Here is a 12595-nt window from a genome sequence, read left to right as displayed (position 1 = left end):
ATTTGTCTACATTTAATAATATTATTACTTTTTGAATTTTTACAATCTGAGCCGACCTTATAGTATTCAAATTCTGCTAAAACATTTTTAAATTGAGTTTACTATCACTTTAATTTATACTTTTGACGACTTGATTTTGATTTGTAATATTTATGAATTTCATGTTATGACATCAAATCATACCGCACTATTCACCACCAATCTTCTACTTTGAAATTTTTCTGGAATAAATAAATAAAATGGTACAACTTTTTAAAGTTTAAGGCACTGATATTTATTACAAGCTTAAACACATAGGCTAATATATAATGTGATTGAGCTTTACGTATTGGCTTTTCAGTTTATTTATACATCTTATTTAACAATTTACATAAAATAATACCATGACTTTAGTGCAATTTGATTCGGCAGATTTTGACCTTAATAGCTCTATGAATCTTCGTCGCTGTCTTCTTCTATAACGGGAACGACTTCGTTTCGTTCAAAAATCTTGGTGAGATGCTCTGCAGGTCGAAGAATGCGAGACAAATATCTAGCATGAGACAAATAGTAAACAACTGCAGCAACATGAGAGCAACAACCGATCGTTCGCATCCCATTAGCACATTCGCAATAATATCGCTGAATTCCACCACATCCAATTGAATTGGGTTTGTAATCGATGTAACAGTTGTAAGTCTTTTTTTCAATATGCCTCGATCTCACACGCAATTTGAGAATGTTCTCTACATCTTTATGAAACTGCACAGTCATCTCATTATTGTCATCTATCATTTCTGCCAAATAAGAAATCGATTGCTGCAGTTGATAAGTTCCAGTAAATAGCGTAATTAGATCATTTTCTGTCATTTCTGGAAAATCATCCACATCAGAGGAACTCAATTTTGTAAATTCACTCGTTCGGCGACTCCATCTTCCTGTCGCTACATCTTCAGCTAAAGTATTTTCCGTACCGTGTTTTGAAATTACTTGATTGAGAATATCTTCATTTGTAGAAGCTCTAGACACCAGCCGTTTCCCGAATTCATTAATTAAAAAACAAACGACTTTACAATAAAGACTGGCTTCGACTAGAAAGCGATTATCTAGTTGCTGGTGGAAAATTTTATATTTTTGAGCCACGGCACCATGAACAGCTTCTACAACCCACCGAATCATTGTAACACGGCGAGAATTATTCGCTGCTTCTGCTGTTAATTGCTTTTCTCCTTGTTTTTTTAAGGATGGCATGAGAACTCGGTATTTCATATTTTCTAATAGTTGCAGTACGTCACGGAATCCACGGTCGAGTACGAAAACGTCACCTGCTTTACACATAAGATTTTTCAAATCATCATTTTCAGTTAGCAGTTGTTCCAAAATCTTGGCATCATTGTCTTTGGCGGAGAAAGGCCCAAGCACATCAACAATATATCCATCAGTAGTACAAATAGTGAAGGGCTTACATAAAGGAAGCTTCTTGTGTCCCGAGTAGGACCTCCTTTGGTATTCGTTATTGGCGCTCTTCTGATGTTTCAAGTAGGTTCCATCACCAACCAATGTGAGATTACTGTCTTTTATATTGTGAAGTTTCTGGAGGAGAATTGTTGAGTGGTTTTCAATCAAGTCATTTCTATTTACAGCTTTCAACCCGAAGCGCGAAGGTAATACATCTTTTTCAAATGATTTTAAAATTGATTTTGAAAATTCAGATACTTGCTGAGGTCGGTCTAGACCGAAGACAGAGCTAATCATTTCGTTTGAATTTCCAGTTCGCAATCTGAATAGAAAAATCACTAGAGCTTGGTTTACGGTGCGATTATCCGTATTCCTTAAAGAAGTCATCATTTCTCGCAATCGAATTAACTGTTCCCAGTTAAGTCCAGTAAAAGTTTGAATTCTTTTTTCAGATATAGCAAAGTCGCCGACTCTGTGATGTAGTTCTCTATCTGAAGTTACAGTGAAAGCTTGGAATAATTTAGTTATGTCATCGACTGTAACCAAAGATGAATGAGAAACGACTGTCAAATTATTTATTTCATCTGCATAGAATTTTTTGTTTATCAGATGAATTGTGCAACATCTATTCCCTTTTGGAATGAAGATTTGTTTTTCAACAAAAACTTGGTGACGCGCTTCGAAAGGTACAGAAATGAACCCAGATTTTTTTCCACACAAACAACAAGAATTATGCGTAGAAGTGATTCTTCTATATGGCAACTCAATGGTCTCTTCTTCTTTTTTATTATCAACTAATAACTTTTTCGATAGTTGGAATGGCGGATCACTATGAGAAGGTTGAGAAGCGACTTCTGAAGATGAACTGGATTCTTGACTTTCAGTTTGAGGAACATGTTCAAGTTTTCTTTGTTTTGACCTTGCGAAACGAGCAGCCCCAGCACATTTTATGCATAGAATATCATTAACCACCACCGTTCTTGCAAAAACATCTGAAAGGGTTGTCGCTTCTTCTTCATTGCTCACAGTCTGTTTGTAGCCAGACATTTTCTTCTTTGCCAGACCACATCCTGCGCAACTATCTCCGACTGTCGTATCAGCCATTGTGAATGGAATCTGAAATGAAAAAAATGCGACCCTCTAGTAATTGTATTTGTAAAGAAGTGATTGCCGTCAGGTGGTAGACAGACAAACGTTTTTTTACGGAATTTAATCTACACGCACATTCATTCTTTTATTTATTTATTTGATAGAACATGTTTAGTAATTGCTTTAATACACCAATATACACAAACATTGGATTTTATTTACATTATTTAAAGAAAATCATATAACCGTGTTGGTCAATAATGACCTTATTTAACATAGTTACCAAATAAATCGTTACAATTTTTTCGCAAATAACATCGCTTATAAAGTGTTTCCTTGGAAAGTAACAATGTTAAAGTAACGGCGTATTTTTTTTAATTTAACGGTTGTAGTTCAACTTTGTTACTTTCGAAAAAAAATGTCAACGACGTTATTTGGTAACGACGTTGAATAACGGCGATAAATAACGCCATTATTTCCTAAAAATGTTATAATTTTTTTTTAATCAGGGCAGCATTAGCACTAATGAGCAACTTTGAAATTATTTCTATATAGTATGTTAATGTCTTATAGGAAACAAAATTTTTTTTTAAATAACGCATATTAACAAATAACGAGGTTACTTTAACGGCATTATTTTCGAAAAAAAATTAATGACGTTACTTTCGGAAAAAAATTATAACGTCGTTATTAACGTTAACGGTAACTTAAACGGTAACTTAACGGTTAAATAAAAATAGTTGAAATTATTTGAGTATAAAACTCAATAGCAAATAAATTGATATAGCCAGAAAGCAGACTTCTGTCGGCTTTGCTCGTCTTTTAGATTAGAACATTATTCATCATTTTTAAGGATTTTTCCATTATTTTTGGTAGACACTGTTTGTTACAACTAATTTATTTATTAAGTCCTACGCACCGTTTTGCGGCCTAATTTTTTTACCTCATTGTTTATTTCGATTCTACCAATTATTAAATTATTTATTGAATTCGATCAGTGCGAAAAGACCGTTTTTAAATAAATAAATACAACTTTTTCTTTTTGTGATTTTTATTCTCGTCCGGACTCTATTAATTAACAAATTCCACACTCTGTTCGCTACACGACATTTATTATTTGTTTTATTAGTTGACTTATTGTTTATTTAATCTATTTATTTTCGTTAATACATTCCAGTTTTTTCCGTCATTTAATTTCTCGCGCGCTTTTATATTTAAATAATTAAAAGTACTGAAAATGGCACACTACATTTTTATTTGTTTAGGATTTTTCATTTATTTATTTATTTATTTAATCATTACCTGCGATAGGAACACCGAGGCGATCGTAACTCTATCTGTTTCTTACGTGACTGTCTTTGGGAGCTGTCGGCTTTGCTCGTCTTTTAGATTAGAACATTTTTTCGTCATTTTTAAGGATTTTTCCATTATTTTCGGTATGTACTCAATATTAAAATTAATTTATTTATTAAGTCTTACCTCCGTCCCGCCGCTTAATCTACTTGTCTCATTGTTTATTTCATTTTTACCGTTTATTAAATTATTTATTAAGTTGTTTAAGCGCGAAAAGCCCGTTAATTGATAGGATTGTTTGTGCTCTATTAACTTGAGTAAGTATATGTAATAGTCAAATAAATACCTACCCTGCCTGCCGGGTAGGCCAGCGTGTGAATAAATACAAAAACACTGAGAAACGCAGTATTTTTGCTTTCGGAGCCTTCTATATGTATTCTAGGCTAAAACCAATAGCACTTTTGTATTCTATGTGAAAAAATGCATCGAAAACATGTATAATACGCAAAAATGCACAATTTCGTCGCTTATACACGGGCTCTTATGGAGAGCATCATAAACAAAACGGTATTATAGAGTGCAAAACTAGTTAAGAGAACTTTTCAAAAAACTATACTAAGGAAGGATAAATATTAAAGAAAGCTGTATGCGAAGTCAGAGTTGCGGTCACCATTGGAAATAATAATTATCGAATTAAAATGCGAACGAAAACTCGAGTTTGTAGGTTATGCGGGGAAGTGCGGGGGGACCCCCCGGCCCTGACTCTCCATGAGGACAGCATAGCATTAACTACCTTAAACTCCCGACCTTCCACATCATCATTAGCTCATACTGGTACGCGGAGGTATGTTATGTTGAACTATGAATTCTCAGTGTATAATGGCACTGATAATATATGTATGATATCTGTTTTCGATGTATTTTTTTACGTAGAATTCAATGGTGCTATTTGTTTTAACATAGATCTAATCTACAAGGCTGTAGGATCAAAAAACTAAATTTTTTGTTGGTTTTTATTTTTTTTGGGGTCGTTCCACCACTTTCAAAAATCTAAGAAAAATCACACATATTTTTGAGATGTTTAGAAACAACATATTGTTTTTTTGGCGTTGAGTCGGTCCCCATTCCGGAAATATCGAATTTCAAAATTTTCGAACGTCTCTAAATATTTGAATTTCGCGCCAAAATTTTTTCAATCTAGCACCATTTGATCGGGCTTAAAATACCCTACAATTTGAAAAAAAAAAGTTTTTTCTAGCTCAAAAACTGATTGAGATATCGTCGAAAAACCAAAAATGACAAAACTGGGCCTTATAGGGCCCCGTATGGGTTTAGGGGTCTGAAAATCTGGAAATCGTAGTCTTTTTCCATGCTGAACATGGGAGTATAGTTAGTTTCCTGAATCACTTCGGGGCAGTTTTGACTATCTTATCCTGCTAGACCCTTTCAATAAAAAATTAAATAACAATTTGTGAAGTCAGTGTGAGTAATATAAAATTTGGTTGTACTTGTTTTTGAATTGAGTGGGGGCTCCATCAGAAAAATATATCAATTTCTTGATCCACGGAAATTCTTCCTTCATCTCTTCAATGACGGCTTCTTGGAATATATGTACAGAGTAAGCTTGATGCTTTGTAGAGTCCGAAATAACACAATAACAAGCAACATCTACTCTTTACCAGTAATGTTGTTTTTGTAGTACAGTGTAACAGTAAATAAAGAGGCTTGAGAGTTGTTAAAATAAAATCCTTGAACAGAATCTTGAACGATAAATGGGTAGTTTTCGGCAAAGTCTATAGCAATTAATCCAGTATCTTTGTCTAAATTTTTTTGGCATTCACTGTAATATTTTTTTTGTTCCAAAGCTATGAAGTGATGCTTTTTGATATTCCACACATCTTCAATAAGATCATCCATGAATTCAGAAAAAGGAACTTTAAAGTCCATGATTGTCATTCTCGAACTAGGTAAACTTTCGGAATTGGTAGTACTGATCGATACAGTCGACCAATTACTGTATTTTACTTTTGCTTTATCATCAACGCCTATATGCGATTTCAAGAAATAACGTATTCCTTCTCGTCCTGGACACTGATCACAATCGTGTAACATGCATTTTTTATTATTAATACAACACACGCCTGCTGCAATAACATCTCTGTAATCATCATAGTATTTTGCTCCTGCTAATTTGAGTTTAAGATTCTGATGTTTGTCACAAACACATATATTATGGGTACCAGGATCTCCAGCAAAAACACATATTTCGGGCCTTAACTGGCAGAAAAAGGCAAAACAAGAGATCTTGGTCTGCTCTGTTATTTTTCCCTAATCTTTATACAAAATTTTGAGATCATAAAATAAAATCCTTTTAGGCGGTTTTGTTTTTAAAACAACTAAAGTAGTTGATGAGCCATCTTCCAAAACAATTTTTTTGCGGTCTTTTACTGCACTACAAACAGCACTGTTATTGTCATCTAAGTGAAAATTTATGATTTCTTTTCGTACTTCAGTAGAAACACGAAAATAATTCTTTCTTATTCTCTTAAATTGTGGACCTGCAATTGAAAATGATAAAATGAACAATGGTGATGTCGAATAATACATTTCTTTTTGATAATTATTCATAAAGATATCTAGCTAAAAATTTTAGTAAAGAATCGAAACGCATTTGGTATGAGAATGGCGAACCTAGTGTGGACAATTCTGGCTACTCTAATATTAATAGATATTTTCTCAAATATTTACATTTGGTAGGTTAATTTTCATCAATAAAGTTACAAATAAAGTCTATCCCTTATTCTAAAATTCATTAATCAATCATATAATTTCAGATCTGAATATTGAAATGAAATGAAATTTATAAATATTATAACGAGTGAGATTGCCAATCCGTTATATCTCTCTCTCCCTAGTAATGATATGTAAATCTAACATATTTCTCCGAACTTATCCTATATATTTATGAATTTATTATGTTTATATTCATTTATTATTAATATCTGTATATGTAATTACCCTTCGGTTCGAATATAAGGTAAGAGAGAGAGATGCGAGTACGCGGGGTTCTTCCGTGCGCGACCGCGAGGCGCGGAGGGAGAGAGAGAGACACAGTCGCGCCTTAGCGAGTGACCGCGGGCACTAATCGACTAGACACAGGGCAGAACGAAATCGAGAGCCGAGCAGGCAACACGCTAGAGAGTTGCTATCGTGCGGATTTGTCAGCGGGCGGGTAGATTCCTTTGTCTCGACGACTTTCCCTGCTCAGATCTTCGTTGTGACCTGGTGCTTCCCTCTTCTTCGATCTCGGAGCTGGGGCCTTTATCCAGAGAAGAATTGCGACGTCGCCTGGCCCAGTAGAGGATCTACGCTCGCGTGTTGTAGCTGGTAGAGCAGGATTTCGTCAGGAGGAAACGAGCCGCGGAGCGCGCGTGGTGCCCGATAATTTGTGCGTGTGCGTCGACGTAAACTGTGCGACTTGTTTGCGTATCTAGAGGACGAGCACCGTCATTGTAAGTACCGGCTGGTTGGTTTACTCTCTCTCTATCCGTTCTCTCAGCGTACTCTCTCCCTCCTTCCGACCACTTTTGTTAACTTCTACTGATTAAAAATACTGTTTACCGTGAGTTTCTTTTATTTAATCGTATTCCGCCGCCTTATTCAAACGCTCCCCCCCCCCCTTCCGCGCCTACACCCGCTTTCGAATCTTCGACTTTTGCGTTCTTCGGCCAACACTACGAATCTGCGCGGATCCGGCTGTCCTGTCACCGGCGTGACGAACACCGGACCTGAGAAGACGGACAGTCCAGGAGGCTCCAGACTTCACTCGGACATTCCTCATTTAAGATTTGTTATCTCTTTTATTATATTTACGGGGCTAATCGGGCTAAATCCCCGTTATAATATGAATACTAAATTGCTTAAGGAAGAATGCTTCGATACTAGCGTAGTTGCGGTCAGATGCTTGCCACTTAATCCCATGTTTAACCTCAAAATTTTCAAACGTGCATACAAGAAAATATTTAATTTCCATTCTCACAAGCTCTGAATGAGCATTTTGTAAAGAGCCACGGGTCTGGAATAATTTATTATGTATTTCCAAATTTTCCCAAAACATTATCAATTTTGGATGTCTTTTGAATTGAGTAAATATGCTCATTCCCATAAGATTGCATGTTATTTGTAATTATTCATTTCTCATTATCTAAGCTCTGAAGGGTCACGAAAATTAAACCTTGGCTTCAGAATACTTCAATACAGATATCCTCCAAATATCAGACAATTATTAATGTTAATTCTTCTACCGAGGGTACTCTCTTAAAGTATTTGAATGTAGAATATTGAATTGCTTAGAATATTTGAATTCAAAGTATTGAATTACTTGGTATATAAGACTGAGGGACATTTTGAAACAATTTTCGAAGTGTTTTTTACAATGACCAATTACTGCAGGTCTCCTAGTCAAAAAAATAATAATAAAAAATGAAATATTAAATTTATAATTGAACTAGATAGGTACAGCTGAATTATCTTTGAGCCCGTAAAATATAGCGAAAAAATGAAGTTATTTTAAAAAAGATTGTTTTCATTCAAAATTTAATTGATTATAATTTCGCGATTTTATCATTGTACCAAATTATTACAACAAAATTTGTCAAACTTCAAAGAATTTAGATGTTACTATATTTCTATCGTAAGAAATTTTATAAAAGTTATAAAAATAAAATGAAAATTTGTTAAAAATCCAGATAAATAGGTATTACATTCTAAAATACGTATTTGTAAAGTAAAAATAATAAATTATCAAATCAGGTCTGAGAAAGCTTTCCAAGATGTAAAAAATTTGGTATTTCCAAAAGAGAGAAAATTGGATGAGGAATATTATTGCATGTACATGTTAATTAAGGGTCCAGCCAATATTTCGAGTCAAAAAAATCAAATTTTTTTTTATACACTATTTTCTTAGGAAATTTTCCGGAGAATAAGATGGCGTTGTCCGTTTTCAAAAACTGTTGAATGGAAAAAAATTATGTAGAATATTCCAAATGAACTTATACACCTATTTTAACAAAAAATAATGAAATAAATTTTTTTTGTCAAGAAAAATACATAAATAATAATAATTGATAATGAAAAAATCTATATTGTACTTGTTTGAAGTAAGCGTTTCATGTCGCAATTGTGATAATTACAATTATTTCTATTTGTAATTTATAAATACATTTTCACATAATAACAACAAATAATCTAATCACTGGTGGCATTGTCAGCTTATGTGATATTCTAATTCATTCAAATTTACGTATTTAATTTATATTGTCTCACCAAAGGTTCGATAAAATAGCTAGGAAAAAAATACTCAATTTCAAATTTACATATGAATCGATTATCGATATCGAGCGAATATCGCTGTCGATAAAGGCGCGATCTTTTGCACTTAACTTCATAGATGTTTACATGTCAACACATGTGTTTCATCCTAAACAGTTTCTGCTGCTGCCTGCTTGTTGCTGCTTATGCTTGCTGCATAATTGAATGCAGATTGTTCAGTTTTGTTAGTTAGTATTAGTTAGTATTGCGTTTACTGTGTCATTACAGCATTATATTCAGCAATAATCAAGAAAATTTCATCAAGAAGCTGTCGTATCAGATGAGTTTGATAACCTGGTTTTGATTATATTATAGCTAAAAACTTCTTGCTTTGTGTATTTGTTTAATTTATTTGCAGGTTGTTTCAGTGGCTATAAATAATTGGAAAGTTCATGAAAGTAACACTGGTTAAGCATAAAAATTGCTACTTGTAAAATAAGTGTCTATTTTGGCTGTAAAAGATTTGTATGTGGTGTAACAGATATAAAGTTATCCAGAGTACCAAAATAAGTTATGATTTTGATGTTTTTTGATGTGAACAAGAAAACAAAGTGATGTTCGTATACAAAATTTAGATTCAGTGATAGAAAACCTGCAGGATTGGATCAGAAACTTTCAAGTGATTTTTACACGCAATGGATTTAGATAAAAGTTAACACCATTGCCGCAGGATTTTGAGATCAATTTTCAACGGATTAACTTCAAATTTGGATAAGATATTCTTTAACATATTTGGCTCAAATTAAGTGGAGCAGATATTGAAAAAAGTGAGTAGAAGTAGAATTATTAATTCACTTTTTCAAAAAATACTTTAAAATATGAAAAATTGAACTTTTTATAGATTTATCCAGATGTCTGATTTTTTTTTTCCAAAAAGTGCTCCACTTAATTTGAGAGGGTAGCAATATAGAGTAAAAATCCTTCGACCAATTTAATTTAGCTCAAGTAGTTCTTGAGTAAGTCTGCGGCAAAGACTTTTTGAATGCACTTGGCTTGTGGGACAATTCCAGCTATACGCAACATAATTTGACATGCCTGGGGGTATAAAATGACTATATTTATATCCTACTTTTAAGGTTTAAGGTCAGAAATATAAAGTCTTATTACTTTATATTTTATTTTATTATTTTTAATTTTTTTGATTTAACATTGGCTGGTCCCCTTAAATCAGTGACGCCAGAATCACAGAAGAATCATGGTTAAAAAAAAAGAAATAGTCATTTATAAAAATGTTAAACCAAATTTAGACGACAAATTATAAGTTTAATACGAATATTATAAGTTTATTAAAGACAACTATAATTTGAAATGTAAAATTTGATTGTCATTGAATCCCAAAATAGTAATTTTAATTCATTGCTGGCATAGAAAAATGATACGTCCTTTTTGTAATCTATGCAATGGCGGAATTTCATTACTACAGAAATAGAACATTCTACTCGTAAAATATTTTATATTCTTAGTCGTGTGAATAAAATATCTTTTTTAAGAAAATACCATACACTACTAAGCAGTTTTGAACAGGCATTGTTTTCAATCACTTATAATTTTGTTTTATTTTTATAATAATATTTTTTTTATTTACCTTGCTGTCTAAGTCTTTTAGCTTCACAGTACATATAATATGTACATTGAAAATGATCAGCAACCTTCTGAAATTTCCAATCATCTGATGTGGCAGGGAATTTCGGGGGGTTTGACCGCGCTCTGAGTTCTTCCGCCACAAGGCCTGTTTGGCTCTACCCCCGATTATTTAGGGCGCCAGACCGTCGGCTGATTACGGCGATCGTCGGGGGTAAGGCCAGTAGGGTTACGCGTATCCCGGTCTGCCTAACGGCGACTGCGCAGAGTGGGCAGATGGGGGAATACGTGTGGTATCCTAATTTCAGGCCTTTGGTGTCCAACTTTCGATGCTAATTTCCTTCTTAATTAGAGTACGCCGGCAGCTCAGATGATGACTCCTTAAGTCAGGTCGTGAGGACGTTCGAAATCGCGCGTATTTTACCTAACGAATAATCCGAAAATATAGCGAATTAATGAAACCCGTATGTAACCGCTCGCGGCTGAAAATCGCTAGCATGCAACAGGGGTAGGTTATCCAGTAAATTTTATATATGTAAATATAAAGATAATTAATCGTTTTATTGATGCATTAAAATTTTTCACATACGAGGTCGGAATAAATATGGTCGGTAAAATTCTGAGTTTTCATTAATCCCTAAAAATACAATTTAATCGGTTCCTAAAATGGCGGAAAGGTCAGCGCGAGTAACAAATCGCAATTTTCTTTTATAAGACCTAACGCTCAAATTCGGTTTGCGAAATGGCGGAAAGGTCAGTACAACTAATTAGTCAAAACAATTTAATTCAATTGAACCTACGTTTGTACTAAGTAACTAACGAAAGGTCAGCGCGAGTAATAAATCGCAATTTTCTTTTGTAAGACGAACACTTAAGAGAAGTTGGCGAAAGGTCAGCGCGAATACTAAGTCGCAAATTTCTTTCATAAACTCTACACTTAATAACTGGTAAACGAAGGGTCAGCGCGAATCCTAAATTGCAATTCTCCTTCGTAAACCGAACACTCAATTTATTTTCACGGAATGGCGGACAGGTCAGCACGATCCGATAGGAACCGGGGTCGACGGATCCACGCGTCGCGACGACCTACGGCACTGAACAATTGATTAGTTCCGCGATTAGTTAAAAAAAAATATGAGTGGCACTTTGCCTACTTACAAATTTTCCTTGCGATTTTAGCAAACAAAATTGGCGTAAGGAGTATGACTGGCGTCTAGCGCTAATAATCTGGCGGCAAGAGTATCTGGCAGAGGCTCCTTCTTTCGAGAGATCCAGTGGCAAAATGGACGAGAATCGGCTTCTCGCGGTCAAAGATCGTTTCTCTTCTCCTCTTTCCGAGAAGAAATGTTATTATTGGTCGGTATGCTAATTCGGATATCGGTAGCGCCCTCCGAATTTTTATCATTGGTCCGTATGTAAATTAGAATAATACAGCGCCCTCCTTAACTCTCCTACATTCGTCGTTATTTACTCTCTCTCACCCCCCACTAAGGTATCTATCATTAATTGTCGGAAAAGATCTACCCCTACTCTTATCTATTCGTCTATGGGGACGGAAATCAAATTTTATTCTAATTTGCCTATTGGTCGTGACGTCACCAGCGAATTTTGTCAGATGTTCGAATTCGGTTAGTTAAATTATCATTTAAACCTAAAGGGGGTAGTTGTCGCTCGCCATCATAATAGGGGTGTCGGTCGCGTGCGAATTTTACAATTCTATATTTGTTTCGTGTTCATCATTTTCAATTTATAATTTTAATTTTAATATCGGAGATACGTATATAATATACGCCGTTTCATTTGTAGCGCCCTCATCTTCGCATTT

At 34.4% G+C, this 12595-nt stretch overlaps 1 protein-coding gene across 1 annotated transcript; it reads right to left on the bottom strand.

Moving 5' to 3' along the window:
* Positions 1–429: 429 nt before the first annotated feature.
* On the bottom strand, positions 430–2541 carry LOC131671847 (uncharacterized). The gene has a single exon (XM_058948614.1). It carries the CDS (start codon positions 2539–2541, stop codon positions 430–432), a length of 2112 nt encoding a protein of 703 aa, XP_058804597.1.
* Between the last annotated feature and the right edge of the window lie 10054 nt (positions 2542–12595).

This window comes from Phymastichus coffea, unplaced genomic scaffold (genome assembly GCF_024137745.1).
Source record: "Phymastichus coffea isolate CEN01 unplaced genomic scaffold, Cenicafe_Pcof_1.1 PCOF00010, whole genome shotgun sequence".
In the NCBI taxonomy this organism is placed as follows: domain Eukaryota; kingdom Metazoa; phylum Arthropoda; class Insecta; order Hymenoptera; family Eulophidae; genus Phymastichus; species Phymastichus coffea.
Note: the sequence above shows the minus strand (reverse complement) of the source record. Positions and strands in the feature narration are given on the sequence as shown.

Excerpts from the sequence above, each read along its gene's own strand:
- LOC131671847 (XM_058948614.1), bottom strand. The coding sequence starts at position 2,541 with ATGGCTGATACGACAGTCGGAGATAGTTGCGCAGGATGTGGTCTGGCA.